Source organism: Crotalus tigris, unplaced genomic scaffold, assembly GCF_016545835.1.
Source record: "Crotalus tigris isolate CLP2741 ecotype Arizona unplaced genomic scaffold, ASM1654583v1 scf7180000017631.5181431, whole genome shotgun sequence".
Taxonomy (NCBI): domain Eukaryota; kingdom Metazoa; phylum Chordata; class Lepidosauria; order Squamata; family Viperidae; genus Crotalus; species Crotalus tigris.
The window spans coordinates 2102589-2128928 of NW_024096525.1; the positions used below are offsets into that span (position 1 = coordinate 2102589).

Genomic DNA, 26340 nt, shown 5'->3' on the forward strand with positions numbered 1-26340 from the left:
ACATTTGGTGTGTATGAATACATGTCTGCTTATGCACGAAAACTAAATCTACTGTGGGGTTGTTTTGACCTCAAGAAGGTAGGCCTTCCAATGACAGCATCCAAGGGAGAAGGGATAGTGGTTACCTAGCAACCAAAGCTCACAAGGGCAGCCAGGAAACCCATTTTTTCCAGGTAAAGATGCTTATTTAACACCAGAAGAAGCCTCTACACCTTTCTACTTGTGTTCCTTTTTATTGGGAAGGCTTGTTCTTGGTACCAGCAGTTCATCTGCACTTCTTCCCATTCTTTTTTACTCTTAAACTGTGGGAGTAAAATATAGGCAGGGTTAGGGAGAATGATTCTTGCAAATGTTGCTTCCTTCTAATAACTGCCTGTTTTCTAGAGCTGCTTGCTACAGTTGGTTGACTTGGTAAAGACATACGTTAAACCTTCAGAATCTGCAACTGTTAACAGCAGTTCAGGATATCACAATGTGTGTATGTATGTGTGTTAGGTGATCTAAGAAAAAATTGCACCAATCCATTCTCTAGTTGATGAGCATCCAAACTTCATCTGAAGGTTGTCTCTAAAATTTATTCATAGAAAAACATTGGCTGTTTTTAATGCTTTAGAACAGGGGTCTTCAAACTTGGCCCTTTTATGATTTGTGGACTTCACCTCCCAGAATTCCCCAGCCAGCATACCTGGCTGAAGTCCACAAGTCATAAAAAGGACCAGGTTTGGAGACCCCTGCTTTAGAACAACTATTGTTTTCAAACTTGAGAGAAGTGAATTTCTAGGAAGTTTTACACCTGGGTAAACATTAGGTTGTATATTCAAGAGAAATTGAAAGTCACTACAGCAAAGACCCCCATAATGTTTCCAGCTGTGCCCATCCAATGCTAACTTTCTGCAATACGCATGAACTGAGGAACTGATGGATCTGCTTCTTTCTTCACAGATGTGCAAAAGCTTGAAAATCATTTCATTAACACTGCATCTTTGCAGCTTAGAAGATAGATAGATAGATAGATAGATAGATAGATAGATAGATAGATAGATAGATAGAGATAGATAGAGATAGAGATATATAGATAGACAGATATACAGATATATATTGCCCATTCTACATTATCGAGGAGACCAGTCAAGGGCTGAGACTGAACTGAGGAGAAATTAAGGATGTTCCCTAAAAAAGGGGAGCTTAGACAGTTGTTGAAAGCAATTCTGAGGGGTTAGTCCAGAGTTATGCAACAGAAGCTTCCAGGCTTAACCATTGGCACCAGAGCTCAGATCAGAGTCTTTACATCTCCATGTGTTTTTGGTTTCCTAATTATTCACAGGGATAATTTAATTCCTTTTCTCTCCCCTCCCCTTCCCTCTCTGATAATGAACATTCCTTCTCTGAAAGATCACGGAGAGAGTGAGACAGGGAAAGGCATGGAGGGAGATTTCAAATTGACGTTTTAAGAAATGAAATAGTCAGAGGTCAGATGGCGATTCTTTACTATTTGTTGGAGCAGAGCTGAGCAGAAGTAAGCCATTCATTGAGAGACCATCTAGTGGACAAAGACCTGAAGACCAAGGTAATGGCTGAGAGCAGCAGGAATCCAGACTGCAAAGCAATGTCAAACTTTTAGCAGGCAGCACAACTAAGAGGAGTCCAGAAGAGATTTAATCAGAGGGAAATTCGACAAGGATCCATTGAATTATCTCAAGTTTGAGAAGTCTGAAACTTCTCAAGAATATGAGGTGACGGTGGCTATGTAGTACTTCTGTTTCCAACTAGGGCTGAGCAGGACTTCAGATTTGGTCTCCAACAAATGCTTTAGATGACACAGGACCACAAAGGTAGCAATTCCCTGCAGCAGCTGAAAGCCCCTCCAAAAACTTGTCCTTTTCCCAGGATCCTGTGAGGTGTCCATGTAACTTTAAGTTCTTGCTTTCATCCTTTGCCATCCATCCTTTCCTTTCTGTTCCTCTACTCTGAGAGCTTAGACACTTAGAACCATTAGATGTTATACACAATTCATGAAAACAATTGTCCTCTTCCACCAAAGGAATTAAGCGTAGAGGGTGCCAGTAGCTCATGGACTTCACAACTAGAAGTCTTCAGTAGCCTTCTACATCTTGTCTTCATAGCTGACTGTCACCAAATCTTATGGGGGTGCATTTCAGATTTTAGCTATGTGCCATGCAGGAAGAGAGAGATGAGGTGTCCATTCAAAATTCCTCTTGTCCAGTTATCCATCTTCATTTGAGAAATTGTACTAGAGATCTGGATGATAACATATTTTACCTGTGTGTCTTTGGTGTTTTCCCATCGTTTTCTTGTCCCTTTTTTATTTTTCCAAAACAATTAAGAAGTCATGAGCTCTTCAGGGTGCTACTTTGCTTGAAGTGATCCCTACAGAAGTCCCCAAACTCCTATGCATGAAAATAAGGCAGAAGAGTCTGTGGTTAGAGCAAGCTTCCTCAATTCATTTGCCTCTAGATGTAGCTTCTAACAGGAGATACATCCATAATACATTAGTGCTATTGAATAAATAGTTATAGAATTGTATCTACCGAGCAAAACCAATATAGGCTGCTCCTGGTCCAAATTGATTTGCAAAGTAGGTTGCATTTCTAGAAACCAATTATGGAGTTTGATGTCCAATGGTTGATAGGTCTCTCTGAGCTCCTTGTAACTGCCAATAGTGGCAACAGACTGTCAAAGTCATTTCAGTTTCTTGGAATATCATCTATAAATAGATTCCTTATGAAAAGCTAGTCCTTGGTGGGTGTCTGTGACTAGCAGAGAATCATGCAGACTCGTCTTCAAAGCTTGTATGATCATTAGCAAGTAGAGGAGATCTTGGCTTAAAACAGCAACCCCTCTGTCACATGGACATCATTTGTTAGAACAATGCTTTCTCAGTTCATATTCTCATACGTTTGCTTATTAATATATTCACACTAAACTCAGTGGAAGAGTGCACCCACACTCTTTCGTTCCTCCTATTGAAAAGTCTGGCCTGTTATTAAGCATGGAAATATCTTAATTCTCAAAGCACTAAGAAAATTAAGGAAGGTGATGGATAAAGCAATATCTAGAAGCTAAAGGTTCCCCGTCTTTTCATCCATGCTCTGTTGCTTGATTCCCTTTGAAAGTACATTAATTATCTGTCAAAATGAAGACTGCAATGGTCAAGGTAGAATATGTTTTCAGAATAACAGAACTGGAAGGGACCTTGGAGGTCTCCAACCCCTGCTCAGGCAGGAAACCCTATACCATTACAGTCCAATCCCTTCTTAGCAGCCTCCAGTGATGGAGTACCCACAACTTCTGAAGCCAAGCCGTTCCAGTGGTTGATTGTTCTCACTGTTAGGAAATTTCTCCTAAGTTCTAGATTGCTTCTCTTCTTGATTAGTTTCCATGCATTGTTTCTTGTCTTGCCTTCAGGTACTTTGGAGAATAGGTTGACACACACACCCTCTTCTTTGTGGCAGCCTCTCAAATATTGGAACAGTGCTATCATGTCACTCTTAATCCTTTTTTTTTCAAAAGCAGGAGGACATCATGTTTTATATCTCAGTGAGTTTTTTGGCTTTACTAGGCCATCTCCATTGAGGTGTTTCTAGGCAAGGTCAACAGAAATCTACCATAAAGGTCCACCACTATTTGGTTCCTCTGTGGGCTTAATTACCTGAAAGAACTTCAGAATACATTTGGATACAGGTGGGAACAGTTGACTTGGAGAATCATGTACAGATCAGGGCTAAAATAATGGGAAAACCAGCCCAGAAGTTTAAATCCTTGGATTAATAATGGATCCTCCAGTTAGACACCAACTTTTCTTTTGCCATCCTTTCAAAAATTTATTCACATGTTGTATCCAACCTCCTCTTCTATCTTGCTAATTTTGTGTGCTGAGATTCATAATTTTCCCATGTTATATCAGCAATTTACAAACAGAGCTTGATAATACGTATCTCCACTCACATGGAGAGTGAGCTTAATTTACTCCTGCCTCGAAAACGATAAAGAGATTATTTGTAACTCATCGGAAGTTGTACAATTGCAAAGCATTAATTAGTGTAATTAGATTGCACAAATTAGCTTCCATGTGGCCATGTGTCTCTCATTTCCATTTTCTGATGTGATGAGAAATAAAACTCGCAAAGCAAGAGACCTTGTCGCATGTTGAGGAGCCAAAGGAGTTGTATCATGGTCAATATGGGCAACCTGCCAGCAATGTCTATGAGCTGGTTTCAAAATGAACGTCAAACTTTACTAAAATCTAAACGGGAAATAAATTGTTGCTTCACTCCAGTTTGTGGTCTCTGTCTTATTTCCAGCTGCCATCGCTTCATACTGTCCTTAGAGCTAATGGAGAATAATGCTTATGTTGTTCAATCAGCTCTAGTGAAATACAGATTTAAGTCTCTTTTCAACCACAGAGGCTGATGGGGTGACTTGATCCAATTATTCTCTCTTTCCATCTCCCATCTCCCATCTCTCTCTCTCTCTCTCTCTCTCTCTCTCTCTCTCTCTCTCTCCCTCCCTCCCTCCCTCCCTCTCTCTCTCTCTCTCTCTCTCTCTCTCACACACACACACACTCTATCTATCTATCTATCTATCTATCTATCTATCTATCTATCTATCTATCTATCTATCTATCTCTATCTCTCTTGTGAAGAAAAACTGATGAAATGCCACCTTTGCTGCACTGAACTTGTGAAGGAAATATGGGATATAAATCTAGTAAATGAAGCAAACAAGTGATGTCTTATAGGTGTTAAAGCATCTTCCATCCTAGCTGCCACCCACTGAACCTTGTGTGTGTGTGTGTGTGTGTGTGTTCAAATTACCAAACCAATGAACTCATGAAAATGGTCGCTCTGCACAGCTGGGAGAGATTTTCTTGAAAAGGCCTCTTCTTTGTGAATGAAATATCTTTGCAGGTCTTCTCCAAAAATTTCCTGCATTATTCTATAGAAAACTAAAGGGAACTGGATGTCAGTAATGCTACTTAAAGCAGAGGTGGAACAACGTTCCTCCAGTGGAGCACTCTGTATTAATGTTTTAGGAATGATCTTTCCAGGGGCCACAAGGGAAATAATAGTGATTTACTGTCATCGTTGGAAGAGGGCTATATTGAAAATGTTGGCTTTTTAAATTATTGCTGTGAGAAGTTAGAAAATTTGCTCAAAATAAAGGATATGAAGTGTAAAAGGGAATCCTCTGAGAACTTGATAGGATTGTCCCAAAGGTGCTTTTTCAAAAAGCAACTGGACATTCTTTTTTTTTCTTGAAGATGTTTCGCTTCTCATCCAGGAAGCTTTCTTCAGTTCTGAAGAAGGGAAGAACTGAAGAAGCTTCTTGGATGAAGTGAAACACCTTCAGGGAAAAACACAGAAAGTCCAGTTGCCTTTTGAAAAAGCACCTTTGGGACAACCATGATCTGGATGATGGAGAATCTACATAGACATCTTGAAAGGATTTTCAACAAACTTTAAGAAAATGTCAGGAAAAGGTCCCACCCAAAATAATGAATGGTGTGGACCTCTGGAGTGTTTTCTGAAGATGCAAATGTGGGTTTGGAAGATGCGTGTGGCACCCAGATTGCCTACAAGTTTAAATGCTGAAAGCTGCCTGCTCAAGTAGGATGCCTCCTTGATTGGTTCTGAATTCTGAGCCCTGGAGGAGAATTAAGGCTAGGTGCTCTACAAAGTTTAATCTTCTTTCCACCATCTTCTTGCAGAGTGTTGCCCCAATTGCCTTCCTGGATAACTAGCATTATATGACCAGGTTTTATCAACCAGTTCAGTTTGGCTCTCGGTATCCCACTGAATCTTTTTGAAGACACCAGCTAATGAAAGATTATTGCTGAGCAGAAAGGAGACCCAAGCAGACCTACAAAGATTTTGAGAGACACTTCCGGAGTGACACACCTTCTCTGCTGAGTACTGCAAAGACACCCAATATATTTTTGACTCTGTGCCAGGAAAGGCAATTTCCTTTTGGCAAGTGCAAATTAGACTTTTTCTCACTGTGGAGGTGAGGAGTTATAGCTAGAAAAACAAACACGAAGGCAAATACTTTCATAGCGATTTAGGAATTAGGGTACATAAAAGGGATTTGTTATTAGAAATAAACTTAAGCACCACATCACTCTGAGTAGTTGCTTTGTATAAAATGTCAGACATTTTTGCTATGTGCCCTCTTACCCCAAATGTTAAAGTATGAGGTATTGTCAGTGCTTTTTTTTTCTTAAAAAAAAAAAGGTGCCGGAACTCACACACATCATACAACCCGCCTTGCCTACCCTACAAGGTTCCATCCAAAAAAAGTGCCAGAACTCTGTTCTGGGCATTCTATGAGAAAAAAAAGTTCTGGGTATTATTGATTCTGTAATACACATGCCTAAATCCATCTTTCATCGTTAGATTTTAATGTGGAATAAGTAAATCAAGATTAGGGTGACTTGGTCTTGGTCTTCCTTCCTTCCTTCCTTCCTTCCTTCCTTCCTTCCTTCCTTCCTTCCTTCCTTCCTTCCTTCCTTCCTTTCTTATCAAATTTATTGGCTGCCCATCTGACAACAGGATACCCCTGATATACTTTGTGTCCCAAGGCTGTTGCTTCATGTGCCTTCTTATCATAGCCGAGGCTGAAATATGTTTGCTTGTATGACACACACCAACAAGAGCACAAATAAGCATAGATCTTTTCAAAGGAATTAAGCCTTCCAGAAAGGGAGGTAATTGTTATGTTTCTGTCAACTTGTGCCTTCTACAGCAGGATCTTCCCTGGTTCTAGCTAAGCAGGGAAAGTTGCACAACTGGTTTTTCGAAGCTTAGTTTTGAGAGAAACCACTGCAAGGAAGCACTTTCACATCCCCTGGAGGTGTTACATCTGTCTTTGCTTTAAGGTGAGAGCAATCTGGATAGTTAGTGTGCAGTTTATCGATACATTTTGAACTTCTCTATGAATATTTTCTAATCACATCCTATGAATATGCCCAGCTGAAGGATAGGCAACACTGTATAGTCTTTGACAATTTCTTGGCCTGTGACTTTGATATTTTTAAAAGGGGCTATTTGGAAAAAAATGAAAAACAAAACCCCAAGTATGCAAAATCCTGCTGACTATCACCATCTACATCAGAGGTAGTCAACCTTGGCTCTTTTATGACTCGTGGACTTCAACTCCCAGAATTCCTGAGCCAGCATAGCTGGCTCAGGAATTCTGGGAGTTGAAGTCCACGAGTCATAAAAGAGCCAAGGTTGACTACCCCTGATCTATATTTTAATTCAAGAGGGTCTCTGATCTTGTCTCCATGGGTCTGGTGGGCCATGATGCTGAGACTAAATCTCACCCGTTTTTATACGCAACACATGTGCACTAAGATATCATTGACCGGTTCCAATTAAAAATAGTGCAGGCTGCAGCCCAGGACCTGTTTAGGAGTATGTCCATCTGCCCATCAAGCACAATAACAAGCTTGGGGTGGTGAAGAACATTCTGAGGCTGTTAGAAGGCTGTTGGAAATCATCTTGCCAGTTTGTCTTCTGGAGAAAGACTTGCTGAAGTCAAATGTAGTTGCCAACCCAAAATGATTGTTTATCCTTAGATGTGGTTTTTTCACTACATTTCATTACATTTTTATTCTGCCAAGAAATCTTCCGATTTATTCTATCTCCTCAATCTGGCATGTCGGTGAAATGGCTGGCCCAGGGGCACCCAGTAGCTTCCAGGACTAAAGCGGTACCTGAATATGGGTTTCACCACTCCTCGTGCAGCAAATTCAGGGGGACAATTTAGTGCCCGTGGATTCTGCCTCTCTCTGGAAAACAGAGATGGATCTGCCACACCTGAGCAGCCTTTTGGTGGGACCTCATCCCGTAGTAATAAAATGAGAGACAACGTTGAGGTCTTATGGCTTCGTATTCTTTGTCTGAGATGGGAACAAGTTTATTACTATTCTTGTTTATTTGATTTTTGTCTCACCTTTATAAGTAACTCAAGTTGGCAGATGTACACAACACTCCTTCCTCCTCCTCTTTTTCTCCACAACAACAACCCTGTGAGGTAGATTGGGCTGAGAGAGAGAGTGAATGGCCCAAGGATACCCAGTTGGCTTTCATGCCTAAGGCAGGACTAGAACTCCCAGTTTCCTGGTGATTAGCCCAAAGTCACCCAGCCAGCATTCATATCTAAGGCAGGATCAGAACTCACCGCCTCCTGGTGATTGGCCCAAAGTCACCCAGTCAGCTTTCATGCCTAAGGTGGAACTCACGTCTCCTGGTTTCTAAGCCAGCGTCTTTGCCACTAGACCACTGGTTCTCAACCTGTGGGTCGGGACCCCATTTGGGGTCGAACGACCATTTCACGGGGGTCGCCAAACAAGGCTGTCCGCCATTTTTCCCCCCTTTTCTTTGGCCACGCCCCTGGCACCCGGTGATGTATAAGTGGTTAGGGGGTCACCACAACATGGGGAACTGTATTATGGGGTCGCGGCATTAGAAAGGTTGAGAACCACTGCACTGGACCAAAGTGGCAAATTTGGAGCTGAGTTTGACCTGGCTGAAAGTTATTGTTTAACCTCCTTCCTTCCTAAGTATCTTCACTTTTATGTTTTTCCTTCCTAAGTATCTTCACTTTTATTTTTCTCAATAAATGCAGGAATGGGGTGAATTCTTTTTTTAACGACACTGGGGGGGGGGTGTTGGGTGATCCTGACAGCTGTAAGGGGAGGGGTTGAGCCCATACAGCAGATGTTTGCTATTGAAGCCACTTCATTCTGGGTTAGAAACAAAACCCCTGATTCTTCCTGACCAGGGAGACTGCCTTTGACTGACAGCTAGCGTGTGCTCCCTATGACAAGAACCCTGACATTAAATTTTCTCTCTCTTTCTCTTTTAAAGAATCCGACTCTTTAATGAAATATTTCCTTGGATTTTTTTTTTTCATAGAACACTAAACATGTTTGCAGTCATGGGTGCAGCTGTGTATTTTGTTCACCCATTTATCTCTCCCTTTCTGGCATGTGGGAATGGACTTCAGACCAAATGAATGAAGCACCAGATTGAAAGATTAACATTTGTCTCTCCTCCCAATCGGTCTTTTTCTCTTGTTGAATTTCTGAAAAGTTCAGAACATCACATTTAATGGATGGATGGGAGGCTCACCCAATCCCTGACTCCAGACGGGCAAGGAATGATAAGAAACACACTTCACAGTGCTTGAATTATGGAGGAAAAGGATAAGGGAAGCTTTACTTAAATTCACAAGCTGTTATCCTTGACAGCCTTTAGTTCTGCTGACTGATTGATGGCCTCTTAAAGTGCCCAATAACTGCAATTTTAGGTAGTGTACAAATCATTTAAATCACGTTGCTTAAACATACAACAATATAAGGCGCAGATAATCGGGGAGAAAACTGATCTATGTGATGGCATAAAGACTTGATAGCACAATCAATCAAACACTAACACTTAATACCGTGCAGTAGGAAAGCTGTTAAAGAGCAACCACAGAATGAACAAAAAGCATAAATACAGCATAAATAGCTCTAGAACCAATTGTTTTTAAATGGCTTAGAAAACTAACAAAGAAGAGTAAGGGGGTGGAAGGTTATTGTTTTTTATTCTTTTATATTGGGTTTTTATTGTTTGTAAGCCGCCCACAGTCATTGAGAGTGGAAAAAAAGAAAGAGAAGAAAGAGAAGAAAGAAAGAAAGAAAGAAAGAAAGAAAGAAAGAAAGAAAGAAAGAAAGAAAGAGAAGAAAGGAAGGAAGGAAGAAAGAAAGAAAGAAAGAAAGAAAGAAAGAAAGAAAGAAAGAAAGAAAAAAGGAAAGAAAGAAAGAAAAAGAAAGAAAGAAAGAAAGAAAGAAAGAAAGAAAGAAAGAAAGAAAGAAAGAAAGAAAGAAAGAAAGAAAGCCAATGGAGCATGGCTTCTGAAAATTGTTCAGGCCCTTTAACCAGGAGTGGCCTTAGGAGGTGTCTGTATTTACTTCTGTGTAAAAAAAAATAACATGATGCATGTTTGCCTGTTTTCTCTTTGTGTTGTATCTATGTGTGCTTATTTGCACTCTGCAATTGCAACGTAGATCACATAGGTTCCATTTTAGGTCATGTGATCAAGAAGTAGGAATGGGGGTTGAGCTCGGGTTGAACTGTGGGGTCCTTGGTGGTCTCTGAGTTCGGTGGTTTTCCTGCAGAGGTTTCATTACCAAGTGAAATAGATAATGATGATGCTACCTAGTTGGGTAATGAAACCTCTGCAAGAAAACCACCCAGCTCAGAAAGCACCAAAGACCCCATAGTTTTTCTTCTTCTTCTTCTTCTTCTTCTTCTTCTTCTTCTTCTTCTTCTTCTTCTTCTTCTTCTTCTTCTTCTTCTTCTTCTTCTTCTTCTTCTTCTTCTTCTTCTTCTTCTTCTTCTTCTTCTTCTTCTTCCTCCTCCTCCTCCTCCTCCTCCAACCCCACTCCGCTCTAGCACTGATGATGTTACCTAGTTGGGTAATGAAACATCTGCAAGAAAAACCACCCAGATCAGAGAGCACCAAGGATCCCTTATTTCAGCCCTGAGCTACAAATATTCTCTTCTATCATTATTGGCCAAATCAAGTACCTTCTCCATTCTAGATATAAAAACATAATCCAAATGCATGCCTAATCAACAGTAGGAAAAGCTACACACACAAACCCAAACATACACACACACATACACACAAAGCCAGGAACAGCTACAATGGCCCCAGACTGTCTCAGGCAAACATGCAGCTGTGAGGCTTATCATTTTCTCCCGCCCCAGACAACAGGCTTGAATGTGATCCCTACAAGTTGTCAAAAGTTGTTACCAAATTATACATTTGAATATAACACCAAGCAATGAGTTAAATATTTGAACGGAGGATAGCTGCGCTGCCTACACAATTTGCATCCCATCTGAATGTAACTGAAATCAAACAGATTTCTATCTTTTGGGCCCAAGTCCTGTCCATTGTGTTGTGGTGTAGGACGCCCTAGCAAGCAACTGGAGGATTGGATAGGATTCTTGGCTGGAAAAAGTTTGCCCACCCCGACTTTATAGCTTAATGCCAGCAACTGAGGTCTGGAAACCACCTGGCAACCACTGCAGATGACAGAACTGATCTAATGTGTGTATAACAATCAATCAAAGGAGGATAGCTACTCTGTGAAAAACCAGCCAAGGTTTTCAGACCATTTTTAAATGCAGCTCCTGACAAACACAACACGGGAGAGTGTGAATTTCGATTTGCCAAACTGGCACAACTCCTCATTTTCAGAGATAAGGAGAGGGAGAGAAAGAGAGGGAGGGAGGGAGAAGAAACCACAAGGGAGAAATAAGTTTACTTTTATACGACAGGTGTACAACGTGGTTTAAAAGAAATGGCCAAAATGTGAAACAAATATATTATAATATATCTTAAAATATTACTGCTGATCTTTATAGTAATATTATAATTATTACTATCTTTTATCAATACAGAATCAATGCAGTTGCAGCTTACACTATGATGTATCTGCGAGAGTTAAAATGTGCCAGGCAGGATGCTTATGATTCCAACAATGTGTACATTATCAGAAAGAAAGATGCGTTAGATCCTCCAAAATAACTTTGGGTAATATAAAAAAAAATGATAAGTAGAATTTATGAACAGAATAAAGGAGTTCAGATCCGTAACAGTTTCATAATGATTGCTTGTTACCAAGTGTACTTTATAAAGTGTAGAAGGTTCGCACTTAATTTTCCTGAAACTAAAAATTAAATTTAAAAATGGACACATGAATTTGAATATCTTTTCTACCCTCTGGCTGAATTCACAAGTGTCTCCCAGTAGCAAAATATTTTTGTTTGCTTGTGCCAGTAAAATTGCACTAGAATTGGTTCGCTTTTGATTGGGGGATACTCCATACATTTAAAAAAAAAAAATAATAACAATCTGAACAGTTGCTGGGATACATATACATACACAGCACGCAAACACCAAAGCACATCAAAAGAACAGTGATCAACAAGGTTTGTGACTTTATTCCCGTTGTTTTGATCACCCAGAAAGAAAATGTCATTGATAAACGGCTGAAAGTGGAATTCTCCAATGAATTTTTTTCATAGGAGAGGATTTGAAATAGAAAAAAAAAGAAACAGCTTTATTTAAAATCCTTGAAAAGGAAGGGGAGATTTATGCAGAAATTCTTTCAATTTCATTATCCTTCTGCCTGATAATGTTGTTTCCCTCCCCCCCCCCGCCCCGCCCCGCCCCTCTAGTTTTCTCCGTGCTCAACAGCTTTATTGTATTCACAGAAGAATAAGTTAGGAGCATGTACCGTACGCAGAGAAGGAAAAATAATGAGGTGAAATAACCTCCATCAAACTGGGGCCAAGTGGAAAGGCGTCTGCCTTGTTCCTCTTCTATCTCTGATTTAAAAATTACATTAAAATTATTTTTTTAATCGACAGTTAAAACCGATTATGTCGGCTGAATGTGCCTTCCAATCAAGCACAAGATCAGCCTTTTTTTTTTTCTTTCTTTCTCCAAGTCGGAGAAAGTGTGCTTAGAAGGAGTTGGGATTTTAACACGCCCTACATTTCGGGAGAATGAAGTTTTGGGGAAAGACCCCGATAAAAAGGAGAAGAAGGCCTTGGCGCTGAGCCTTCGTCCTCCGGATCTTTGATCAGTTGCCCGTAGGGCGAAAGACTTTCACGCACAATTCCAAGAAAAAGAAGAAGAAGAAAACACACACACACACAATCTCCTTACACAAACTTCCCCAAGCCTCGTTTTTCAAGTCATTCTAGCTTAGTTTCGCGAAACTTCAGTCCCTAGACCCCAGCTGTCACTTGAGAAAACAGCAGCGCTTTTTTAATAGCGTTCTTTCTGTTCGTCGAAGTATTATTATATTCTTGCAGAAATTCTAATTTCCCGGTTCGGGTTTTTTTTTTCCCCCAGTTTATGGGAGACTCCCGTTGGCTGAATCTCCGTGTGGGCTTTTAAGTTCATTCTCATTTTATTTCAAAATGAAAAGAAGCAAAAAAAAAAAAAAAAAAAAAACAATCCTGCCAGCCAGGATTCGCTACCCTCCGGGAAGCGAGTCCTGCCTATTCGTTTTGTTTGAGTCGGGGAGAGGGGAACAAGGCGCAAAATAATATATTTTTTTTCTGGTGCTCCCTTTCATTGGGGAAATTCGTGGTGGTTGACTTGAGACAAATCATAAAAATAGGGACGGAAAGGAGGAAAAACGCATTATAGCCCGGCGTTCGTTCCTTAACCTACATAGGATCTTATCTCTTTCTCTCAAGCATCTTCTGTGGCTTTAGGATGGCACCCTACCCTTGGTTTGATGGCACTGGTTTCCATGAATCTGCGGTTAGAAGAGGAACTGGAATGTTTACACGCACATTATGAATCCCGCTTTGTTACCGTTGGCTGCAAGTTTTAGGGCAGGTGTTCTTTTAAAGCGAATCTTTAAAGGGGGGGGCAGGGGGAATCCCCAGCGGCTGCTTCTGAAGCAAGGAACGCGCGCGCTTCAAGCTTTCCCAGGAATAAATCCCATCGAGATCAATGGGAGTTATTCGCGAAGAATTTTGCAGTTCCTTTTTCCCCTACGTGAGTGCTGTGGCTTTTCTTGGCTTGTTGGGTCATCTGCACCGCCTTTGCTGAATTGCACACCCGCACAAAGCGGACACAAATACATCACGCAGGGGCGGGGGCGAGCACACACACAAATGCACAAAACCCTTGGGAGAAACAGGGTCCATCCGATGGCTGTCCCCCTCTGGCGCTTCTTCCCGATTTTTTTGAATTGACTTCAGACCGTTATTCCTAACTGCCTTAAATGGCTATGCTTTATTATTATTGTTATTGTTGTTGTTGTTGTTGTTGTTGTTGTTGCTGCTGCTGCTGCTGCTGCTGTTGCTGTTGCTGATTTAATCTACAGTTTGGTTCACAATCTGGGACTAGTAAAACTTAAAAGTTCAAGTCCTAACCAAGGACCTAAGCGCTGTTAAGGAAGCGTCTAATATATAGGCAGTTCCAAGTGAGATGGGTTTTTTTTTTTTTTTTTGCAATGTCATAATCTTCAGGTCTAATAAATTCAAAATTTCCATGTATCCAGGCAGCCCTTTGGGTATTGCTCCGTTGATCAATCAACCATTGATTTCTTCCTCAACAATGACTCAACTTGAATTGGCAAATCGCGATATTTCGTTATTATTATTTTTTCTAGCTGTTTCTCTTCCAGTCCTGCATCATATCAATGAACCAGACTTTTTTCTTTCTTTCCCACGATAGCGATATCAGGCGTGTGGTGGGACAGATGTCCCCAAATTATCCGTCTGTCTGTTTGGATCCCAAAGTTATCATTTCCATTTTGTATCTCTCGCCTTCTGAGTTAATTGTAGGACAGTTTAAAAACTCAATTCCTTCACGCCAGGATTTCAAACTAACTAAACAAATCCTGGGAGGAACAGAATTATATAAGCAGTAATATAAGAAACGAACAGGCAGATATCCCTCCGGTTCAGCAGGAAACTAAGAAAACGAGGGGGGAGGGGCACGCTTTTCTTGCCCTTCGCCCAAGTGCAAAGTCAGGTCTATTGTAGTGACTCCCCCGCGAATGATACGTAGTTGCTCCCTAAATGTGGGTTACTGAAGGAGGAAGGGGAGGTCGGTTGCTTTATCACGGGGGGGGGAGGGAAATAAAATGAATTATAGATATATGCAGGTAGAGATATATACCGGTAGATATGGAAACGTTGTAAGCTAGAAAAGCTTACTTTTATTTTTATCCACACGGAATAAAATACTATTCACCCAGCCCTCTGTCCACTCTGGGGGCGCGGGGGGAGGGACATTTAAAACAACGTGGTTTGTTTGTTTTTTTCGTTTGCTTGGCTTTTCGTCCTGGGGGAGCAGAAGGCCGGTTTTCTGACGGCGAGGTGTTTTAAAAAGTTTTCGAGAGAAAAATGCAACAGGAAGGAAGAGCGGCCGAGCCCGGGGGCTGCTAAGCAGGAGAGCGGAGTTCAGGATCAAAGAAGCGAGAGCGAGTTTCTGAATGAGTGCCGAAGAAGGGGGGGTGGGAGGGGAAAAAAAAACACCCCACAATTCAAGATGAAAACGGCTGAAAAAGCTCTCGTCTTCTGGGCCCAAACGGTTGGGGAAAATAACTGCAGCTCGCTAGTGCAAGGCGAGGAGAGAGACCCGGAGCGCGAGAGATCTGGGATGTAGGCTTTTCTCCGCGGGGGGGGGGTTCTTCCCACGCGTGGTCAGGAAGGTGGTGGGGTGCGGGATGCGGGGAACTTCGCGAGCTTCCACCCGGAGCAGGTGGAGGAGAGATAGAGGAGGAGGAAAGGTTGGCATCGCCCCGTCCCTAAAAACTCCAGGGTGCTCTTGAAAAGGTTTCGTGGGCTAGAATGGTCCTCCACCGCAGTTGAGGGGGGACCCCGTGTGTGCACTCACCAGCCTTTTCATCCAAGTCTGACCGCGGAAAGAAGCCCGGGACTCACTTGAAGCGGGATTAGCTTTTCTTCCCAGGTCCGCTATTACCGGCCTGTTACCTTGCAGGTCACATATAGGGGAGGGGGAAGATGGTTCCTGGTCCTGGGGTGCTACGTGAAGGAGCTGCGCCCCTAAACAACGTCCCCCCCCTCCCTGATTTGGGGACATTTGCAAAAGTCCCGGATCCGAAGCCCCTGAAGCAGGGAGAGAGGCGCGCTCCCGGAGGCGCACGGTCAAAAAGCCCGTTCCGGGCAGCCGGCCGAGAGCCGAGGAAAGGAACGAACGCTGAAGCCTGTCACGATTTGGCTTCACCTGCCTGCAGCTCCAGAAGGGGAGAAGACAGTTTGATATTGGCTGAATCGGCTTACAGGGGCCCTTTCTCCCAAAGGAGGGAAGCTGTCTGTGCGGAAGCGTGGATGGTTCCCTTTTCAGGCCGGTTTTGCACCTCGCAGCTCCCGCCTGGATATGGGAAATCCAGGAGAAGAGAGCTGAAAATGTATACTAAAACCAATAAAACCAGCAGATGATAGACAGACAGACAGACAGATCAGAGACAGACAGACAGAGATGGATACATGGAGAGAGAGAGAGAGAGAGAGAGAAAGAGAGAGAGAGAGATGAGAGATAGATAGAGAAAGAAAGAAAGAAAGAAAGAAAGAAAGAAAGAAAGAAAGAAAGAAAGAAAGAAAGAAAGAAAGAAAGAAAGAAAGAAAGAAAGAAAGAAAGAAAGAAAATGAGTGTATTCTTTAGGGCTCTCCAGTTTCCTATGAAGCCGAATAAAATTCGGGCTGGTGTGGCAAATTTTCTGAACTTGATCGTGGCCGATGGGGGTCCACGTTTAGTATCCTGAATCGGCGAAGAGTTGGATCGTTGGATCAGTCAGTGGGTGGGGAAAACTTTCTCGTTTCATTTAGGCGTGCAAATCGACAGGGTCGGCCCCTCCAAGCTCAGTAAGACTTAGCAGACAGATGTGGGGTTGCGTCTGGGCGCATCCTCAGCCTTGTTGGCCTCCCTTGAGATTATTTCCCACCGAAGCCTATTACCCCGACAGCCTATTGTGGCTTATAGGAGTCTTTTAGAATCACAGCCTCTGTCTCTCTCTGTCTCTCACACACTCTCTGTGTCTGTGTGTCTGTGTTTGTACAATGCTACATAGTACTGTACTTATCCGGTAGGATATCCTTAAGAACAAAGAATGGGATGTTTCCATTACAAACACAACTTTCATATATTCAGAGACCATTTCATGCTCCGGCCAAGGTTATCTTCTTTTAGCGGACTCGGCCTGAAGGCCCCCGTCGGAACGCCTTTCCCAGCTATTCCTACAAATCTCCCGTCTTTTAGTTTATAATGCTGACCTGCGCGCGTTTGTTGGGAAGCAAATATTAACCGGCCCACCCCAAATGCCCTGAATCCAGGGCGCCCTGGATTTACCTCGGTTAGGGCAGGACCCCGCGTTGAGCTTCACCTGAGGGTTAGGGTCCCTCTGCTTTTCTCTTGGGGAAGCAGGGGGTGTACCACCAGAAGGCAGAGCGGGCTGTTATCAGCGCTGTCGCCTGCAGCTATTTGTGGCTTAGCTTAATTCGGATTCTGCTCCTTTTTTGGAACCAAGCGCCGAAGTCCACCAGGACTTCCAGAGGGACACCTTTAAGTCTCCAAAGCAGTCTTAAAGGTCCGTTTCTGTTTCTTCCAACTTCTGCTGCAAAAGCGGGAGGGAGGATGGAAGAAGAGGCGGGGAAGTGAATCCTCTCTTACACACACACACACACACACACACACACACACACACACACACACACACACACACACCAGCGCAGCCAAGCCTAACCCCAACCCCTGGGCCTTCTTCCAGCTGGAGGAGGGAAGCGAAGCCAATCCACACCTCGGCTTCTTAAAATAGAGCGACGACACGCTCTCCCGCACAGCCCGCGGTCGAACAATGGGGTCGCTGCGGAAGATAGGCGCGCTTGATTGACAGCTGGGGTGTTCTGAGCAGGGCCGGGTGCGCGGCGCTCTCCGCGGCTTATATAGAGGCTGGAGGTGGGGAAGGCAGGAGGAGAGTGCGGCGGGCAGGCAAAGAAGGCAGGCAGGCAGGCAGGAAGGAAGGAAGGCAGGCAGTTAGTCAAGGAAGGCAGTCAAGGAAGGCAGGCAGAGAACTCTACGAGGGAAGCAGGCAGGCAGGCAGGCAGGCAGAGTCCCTGGATCCCGGGGGCTGCCCGCCCGCCCGCCCAGCGCCGACTTCCCCTGCGGTTTCCTTCTCCTTCGCTCACCTCCCGGGGCTCCGCGGTGCCCCCCCGAGCTTTCCCCCCGCCATGCACTGCCAAGGTGGGCTCCGGCTGCCTTCGCCCGGGCAGCAGCTGAAAGCAGCCAGGCGGCGCTACAAGACCTTCATGATCGACGAGATCCTCTCCAAGGAGACCTGCGATTACTTCGAGAAGCTCTCGCTCTACTCCGTCTGCCCCTCGCTGGTCGTGAGACCCAAAGCTTTGCACTCCTGCACCGGTAAGAGGCCCGGGAGGGGAGGGGAGGGGAAGGGAAGGGAAGGGAAGCCTCGCTTTCCCCTCTCGAGAAGGACAAAGCTTTGGGGGAGACAGCCCGACTGCGGGGCTTGGATCCTGCCTCGGGGTCCAGGCAAAGGAAGCTTAACGATGGATGTAGACCTCTCTTCCCCTTCCTTCCATTCTCCTTTCTTCCTTTCTCCTTCCTTTCTTCCTTCGGTTCCTTTCTCCTTTCTCTTTCCCTTTTTTCTTTTCCTTCCTTCAATTCCTTTCTCCTTCCTTTTCCTTCCTTCCTTCAATTTTTCTCGTTTCTCCTTCCTTTCCTTTCTCCTTTCTTTTTTTTCCTTCCTTCCTTCCTTCTGCAAAATGTTTGCCAAAGAAGCTGCAAATCTCTTCCCTTAGAAATACGTTTTCAGGTCAACTGTTGCTATTGGACGTCAACGTTTGTGGTCTTCAAAGCAATGGGGGCTTTTATGGGAAAGTGGCATACACAGCATTTGTGATATTACTTGTCCAGCTGTAAACCACTGAGAACCAAAGCAGGTGTGGGGGACACCGACTTACCTGAAACTCATATTCAGTCGGTTGCAGGCATCCTGCTTTGAATTTTACCTGGGGCAAAAGAGAGTTTCATACACACACACACCACATTAAGGGTAATCATTCTCAAAGTGGGATTTAAGATTGTGCCAAGGATTTGGGATCAGCAACTGGGGAGATTATTGGCTTCAGAGAAAGTTTCAGTTGCTCTCCACCCCCATCCCAGTCCCGAAACTAAGATCCAAGTGTAAGAAGGAACTTTAGAAATCAACCTCTAACTAGGGCAGATCAATCAAGGAAATAATTCCCCATAATGCTGTTTCTCAAATGCCTGGCAAGCAAATGTTTCCCAATTGTCACTTACCCTGTTATATCTCCTATGACTTCAAAGGCACAAAGTGGCAATTGTCGGTGCTTATACCGACACAGTAGATGGGTATCGTCTCTTCATCTGTTTTTCCTTTTTGACAGGCAAGCAACTGTCCTCTAGATCCAAAAAGGACCCAGAAATACTACTCAGGTTGTGGGGGGGGGGGTTAGAGAAGGGAGGTGAATTGGATAAATCCAAGTGCTCTTAGGAGCTCAGATCTTCAGATGGAGTTGCTTACAATACATTGCAGTTGCTTACTACAAGCACTTGTCTTCCAAAGTTGAGTTCCAATGACAAGCGGGGGCTATCCAAGAGTCCAAGATTAAGTCACCCTGCTCTGTGATTATACACAGAACAGCAAATACGACTGGTTGTAATTCGTAGGTGTTGTGAGCTTGGGGCTAAAATAGGAAGAATTGTTTTGTTTATATGGAGATTCTCAGTCATCCAGATCCTGGTTGTCTCAAAGATGTTTTTATAAAAGGCAACTGGAGCAGCTTTGTTTTTGCTTGGAGACGTTTCGCTTCTGATCCAAGAAGCTTCTTCACTTCAGAACTGAAGAAGCTTCTTGTTTTGTTTTCATTTCCTTCCCATAAAATAGTCAGCTTTCCCAGTATTTTTTTTTTTTTAACAGTTACGGATCTTGGCGAAAATGATGAGACAGCTTTGGATTGGATGGGGAAGAGGCAGAAATAAGTTAGCGCTTTGGCTTAGACTAGTCCTTGCAGAGTGATCTTCTTTCATTAAATCTTCCCTTTTCCAATCCTAAGCAAAAACTAGATCTCTCTATGTGTAATTCAGAAGTAGGACCTCTAGCATGGTTCTCCTGTAGCTGTTTGCAAAGAGTCGCTTATCTTTCTTCAAAAGTTGATGCGCCAATTCCATTACTTGCCCTCATATTAATATTGCTTTGTGGCTGGATTTTGTTCAGGTTGAGCCACACCGAAATGCTTTTTTCTAGCTTTGAAGCTTATTAGAATGACCAATCAATAAAACCGGAGTTTAGGTATGCCACTAAGCCACTTTACTAAATCAACCCCAAATTGTTGGGCTTTAGACATAAACTGAGATTTATAAATCACAAGGAATGGGTTCACACGTTCCTCCAAGCCTAGATCAAGGAAACCATCCTATGTCTTAACATAATGTGTGAATTCAACCTTTTGCCCAGCTTAATTTAGTTTGCAGAGTTAATGTCAGGTTAAAATAAAGAAACACTTTGTTGCTTTGAAAGACCCGTGGGATTTCTGTATAATAAATAAAGTGTCCCATTGTCTTCTAGGATGTAATCCAATTCCAAAATGATTGCAATTTCCTTGTTAGGAAATAAGATTAACTGAAATAGAAACTGATTAGTTACGATGTTCACAGGTCTTGCAAGCACTGGGTGTAAAGATTGATCAGTTGACATGCCTATGATTTAAATGTGAAGTAAACCCACTAATACTTTATACAACTACTAAACTGCAAGACCCAGTTTGCTTAAATCTTCTGGGCAAATATATTTCTTTTAACATGAAGCCACTCAGGCCAACTTCTCCACACTTTCCTAGTATATTTCATTGGGAAATATTCTGTCCCTGAAAATCAGTGAGCATGTAATCAGTGAATCAGAAAATATTTTAATCCATTTTCCCTTCCCTTTGGGACAATGTGGCCAGAAATGAGAATCTATTCAAAAAAAGTGTATCGATTTTAATTGAGCTGAAAATCATACTAGTCCCAATTCAATCAAAGGAGAAATTTGTCAATTGTTAGCCTACTAAACTTGTGTTTAGAAATGATTTAACTTTGATTGTGGCATACTCAAAAGATTTTCATACAGAATCCCCTTAATAATTGTATAAATTTTACTAAGTAGCAAACAGAGTTGTTGTGTAATAAATATTTTAGAATGGGGAAAAGTTATGTAATTTATTTAGCCAATCAAGTGCAGCACGTTGGCACAGTGACTGTAACATTTTGAAATAAGCCCTGTTTACTTTAAATATCTAAAGTCTTACACTCACCTGTTCTACTCTGTAAAATCAAGGGCAGAACTGGCAGTGAAACTTCGATCATTAAAATTAGTATTTTTTTTAATCCCATTTTAATAAAACAGGTGTTCTCCTGCCTCTAAAATAAAAGATTGCACTGAAATGTAATGGCATGTATGTTGCTTTTAAACATAACATTTAAAAGAAAGTTATGACATTTTCAGATTTCATTCTTGGGCATCTTACTTTGATGCTGCTACTTGTGCTAAAAAGCAAAATCATTAAATTCCTCTAAAAAAAAAAGCAAAAAAAAAAAAAAAAGCCAAGAATTAGAAATTGGGTGTGGTTCCTTCATAAAGCACCCTGGGTGTACTGTAGATTAAGTGTGTTATCATTAAAGCAGATCTCAATAAACCACATTGATCATAGAATGAGTGGCAAAACATTTTCATGACAAATAGTGTTTAAAATGAAAGCAGAAAGTTATTGGATAAGGATTCTTTTAGAAGGCGTATCTCTTTTGGGCTTTAATTTAAATCTATCTACTCCCATCTGATAAGGAAGTGTTGTTTGTAAAATACTCCTAGATTTCAATCTCATGTATTAAAAAGATGTAAGTTTCACCAAATTCAGGGTCACTTATGTTTGAGACAATTAGTGTAAAATTTGGCTAAAAGATTTCCAACTGCCCTCTGCCTGATTCCTGTCTTTTGGGAATCACTAGTTCCATTCTCTAAAAAAATAATTGGATGCCCTATAACTCAGTCTGGCCAAACATGCCATGTAGGAACACAATGTGTAATTAATTGAAATGTTAAGGAAGTGCTTACAGGCATTGACAAAGTAATTCCACTTTACAATTGCCTTATTACAATGTTATATTGTCATTCATATTTTATATCAATTTCCCCCTCATTTTTTATTCAAACCAAGAATTTATAACCAAGAATCGCTTGTTAAGAACTCAAAGGCAATTGCTATTCATTTGCATTATCATATCCTGATCTTTGAGAGAGTCCCATGAAGTGAAAGACAGTCAGATATAAAATAAAAGTCCCATTAAAATAGATCAGTAATCTGTCAGAAGTTACAAGTTAAATTGCATACATAAGTCTTAAACTACCTTGCATGCAATTAATTAAAACAAACAAGATCTAGAGAATCCGAAGCTCTTTGATAGTTGTAATTCTTCGTATGTTTTATTGGGAATGACTGCTGAACACAGAATGGTTTATTTTTGAGTAGATTTGCACTATGGAAAGACCTCTCAATCTATATTGTATGAAAGATTGGTACATTCAGATATTGTTCAGAAGGAAATAATAGTCTGCTCAGAGTCAGTTGGAGGAACCTATAAATCCTGTGAATAATAATAATAATAATAAAGATAGCTATTGTAATTTGGTGCTACTTTACTCATACAGCAGAATGACATGGGAATGTGGAATTAATTTTAAAAAGATATTTTCCTATTTCAAAGACTTACCTTGATTATTATTAACTTGCCTTGGAAAAAAATATTAACAAATGGCTGGAGGCTGTTCTCTTTTAATTTTTCAAATGGCTCATAACCAAATGTGGTGATTCAGTAGTTACTCATGCATCATTCAGTTGCAAAAACTCATATACAATATTTACTCACACAGCGCTAAATCAGAATTCCTCAACAGTGGAATTCCTGTGATCTCAATTATTTCTTCCAGAAAGTTACTCTGGATTATGATAATCGATTGACTCATGGTAGGAACATAAGTATTTCTGCCTTAAGAGTTTTTTTTTTTAAATTAAAATAGGAACACAGACACAAAGTGGCTTTCTTTCCTTGACCTGAATTTAATAGTTCAAACTTCAAATGCACAACTACTCATGGAAGGAAAACCAGCTACTGATTAAGGACATGAAACTGATCTATAAACATGAGTAAAATATATACAACCTTTTGTAACTACAGCCAAACTGCGATTTAAACATGTCTTGTTTCAGTCTTTCAATGCCTCAATGAGAAGCAGGGTGCATTGAGAAATTCAGCATGAGGGCAACTATTAATAATAATACATGACATTAATAACAATATGCTCTTTAAGACAAACAATTTATAATGGTTTCCCTGCTTCCAGTTGAACCTACTTATTTTAAAACCTTTCATCCGTGACAGGAGCGAGGCAAAGGAAGACAGTGCCATATTACTTTCTTTAAGCATGACCGCTCTTAATTGAAACCATGTAAAATTTACCCAGATATTATACCCAAGGCAGTTTCTAAAATGCTTGGAATAATAATCTTCATGATGAATTGCTTCATCTTCACAGCTGTTCTAAAGGACAGACTTTTCTCATGTTGGCAGTCAAATCTCTTAGTATTTGTGTTGGCTGAAACTCACCAACAATCTTTGTTTCATCTTAGAGCACATGGTTGGTAAGCAAAATATGACTTTCCAACACAATTAGCAGACCTTTAAGATATAGAACAACCCAGCAATATCCCTTTCCAACTCAACTGATATCTGAATACCAGATGACCAAGTCAGACAATTTTACCCACACAATTGATTCTTCCCGTTCTCATGCTTTCTCTTCAACGCTCACTGTTGATAAAAGAATACCATCAAGCTCACAGTTAAATTGACTGTAATAAATACTGTCCTACTCATGCTTCTAGCTTAAAGAGGACTAAATCAGGCAAAACAAATGCAGACTGTAGGAGTCAAAGGAGGAGGGGTCGGGAATTCCTGAAAAGGTCAAAAATAGGGTAAGTTATGTTTTATTTAATTCAATAACTCATTACAAAAACAGACAGAAATGCATTATGGTTATAGATTTAAGTGTCCATAAAGCACATTGGGAACAAATTCTGGAAGTAAATTGGTTGGTCTCTTCTGATTTTGAATTTATCAGTGACAAAAACAGTTCTAACTCGGCCATTGAAGAGTTCCAATGTTCAGATCAAAGAAAGTTGGTTAATCATGAAAATGAACAATTTGACTGCTTTTGGCTGAAGGAGAAATGCACAGGTTATTAGCTAAGAAGTGGCCATTGAGAGTTGTTCTCAAAATATATGTAAGAGATAGGTTACCGCAAACTTCTTTTTTTCCTTGAAATCAATCTATAGAAGACTTGAGTTAAGTTATTGTAAACGGTTATTTTTTTAAAAAATAATAATCACAAACCACTTTGCAATTGTCTCGGAATGCAAGAACTGCACAATTGTGCCTATCAACAATTCACTGTTGTAGGAAATGGATCTTTAGAATCCAGGTGTTGTGACAACCAACTTAAAAAATGGTTTATTATGTAAGAACTGCATGCGTTTCCTTGAGCCGCATGATAGATAATCCTTAATCCAACCCAGAAGTTCTTTTTTATTTATATAGTTTTTATTTTTTTAGCGGGGAGGGTTGTTGTTGCATTGTTGTTGTTTTAACTAGAACAGTATAGCAAGGTTAGAGCTGTTGAGGCAAGTTCATTCAAAACAGTGGAATCTTTCTGTAGGGATGAATTTATGAGATCCAAATATCAATAGCGAGGTTTCCTGATTTGCATTGATAGCTTAATTAGAACATCCTTCTAAAGAACTTAAAGCTTGTACTAACCAAATTCATCTCCAGATTAGGTTTCAATCTCTGAATATTACCTTTGGAACCATATTGACCTGAATTGTTGTTTACCTTGTTAAAAGCCAACTGATTTAACATCGTACTTTTTTAATTTTGGTTTCCTTTTGATATTCATTTGATGCTGATTTTGTGAAACAGCCTTTTCGTCATGGATTTTGCCACAATCTTTCAACAAAGGAATGGCACTTCATTGAAAACACAAGACATTTTGGAACTGTAAAGATGGAGTTAACAATATATATATATTGTTATATATATATATAACAATCAAATAATCAAACACTCAGAGAACAAATACAGACTGCAGTTCTACTTTTTTATAATCTCTTTTGCCTTGCAGTCGCTCAAGTCACATTACAAATTCAGATTTCTTTTTGCTGATGATACATTACAAATTCAGATTTCTTTTTGCTGACGAGAGTTAAAGATTTAAGTGGGAGACTAGTATAGCTATTTCGGACTCATTTGTCCTCATCAGCTAGCCACACCCTTTATGGGATTCAAACCAGGGCAGTCTACAGTGGTTAGTACACTGCCTAGCATGTAGACTGCCCTGGTTCGAATCCTATAAAGTGTGTGGCTAGCTGATGAGGACAAATGAGTCCGAAATAGCTATACTAGTCTCCCACTTAAATCTCTAACTCTTGTCAGCAAAAAGAAATCTGAATATATATATATATATATATATATATATATATATATATATATATATATATAATATTTTAAACCAGATGACGTGGGGCTTAGATAAATTAATGGGGTCAGGAATAGGCTCAAGACATTTCTCTAAATGAGACAATGTTCTCTCTGTACAAACTGACCCGGGTAGGTAGAGCAATAATAACAGGTCAGCAATTCCCACTATCCATGAGGTTAGCAGACTAGTTTGTGGACCCCTCATAAACTTAGTACACTTTTTCAACACCTTATAGTGAATTCGCCATTCTGTCTGGTGGTCCTCTTGTTGCACACATAAATGCTGCATTGTGGCGTGACTAGAATGTGCAACTGTTACAATTAAAAAAAACCCTCTAGCATGCATATGTTAGCAGCAAAGCTTAGAGTACCCTTTTGTTCTGCATAACCCAAAAATCAACCACACTGTTCCTCATCTCATAGCAGCCCTGGCTTGCAATTGCCTAGAGCAAGGGATGTTGGAAGATGTAGTTTACACATGAAATACCCATGATATAAATCAGGGGTCTTCAAACTTGGCCCTTGTATGACTTGGCTGGCTGAGGAATTCTGGGAGTTGAAGTCCACAAGCCGTAAAAGGGCCAAGTTTGAAAACCCCTGGTATAAATAAAGAACTAATTACCCCAAAACTGTAACACAATCTATATCAGAAGTACAAAACCAGAAGCTTGTCAGAGCTCCCTGTTGACCCTGAAAGCACTGGAGGGAGCCCCAAGGCCGCACCCCAAATTGCCACACAATGGAGAATTTTAATAACATTTAATAATTTAATGTGCATGGGAAGTAGTTTTACTTCCTGCATTTTATTTATTGCCATTTTAATTATATGTCACTTAAACCATTTAAAATTAAATTTCTTCCTCGACACACCCACTTTTTGGCAGGTTGGTTCCAAGATTATTTTAGGCCCGAAGAAAAGTTGCACGTAGGATCAACACTTTAATGCTATCTCTCCTATCGGTGACAAATTGCCATGTAATCTTGGATCTGGATGAGGTTGAATGAACTTAGTGCATTGGGCAACTCAAGTGCAATGCTTGTTCATGTACAGGGAGAAGATAACCCCTGAGTGACTGGAATCTCATATATAACAATTGGGCATTATTTCCTATTGCGTTTGCAACGATCAGGGTCACTTTGTCAAATGGAGTCTCATAA

At 41.1% G+C, this 26340-nt stretch overlaps 1 protein-coding gene and 1 long non-coding RNA gene across 4 annotated transcripts in view; one reads left to right on the top strand and one right to left on the bottom strand.

Moving 5' to 3' along the window:
* LOC120304209 overlaps positions 1 to 24845 on the bottom strand; it is a 37368-nt gene extending 12523 nt beyond the window's left edge. For all 3 annotated transcript variants that reach the window (XR_005555666.1, XR_005555665.1, XR_005555664.1), the window contains exon 1: positions 18892 to 24845. This is a non-coding gene — a long non-coding RNA (uncharacterized LOC120304209). The remainder of the gene's footprint in view (positions 1 to 18891) is intronic.
* Positions 17362 to 26340, top strand: part of BARX2 (BARX homeobox 2) — a 41606-nt gene continuing 32627 nt past the window's right edge. The window contains exon 1 of the mRNA XM_039334517.1: positions 17362 to 17991. Coding sequence (XP_039190451.1) covers positions 17802 to 17991 — 190 coding nt within the window. The 5' untranslated portion in view covers positions 17362 to 17801. The remainder of the gene's footprint in view (positions 17992 to 26340) is intronic.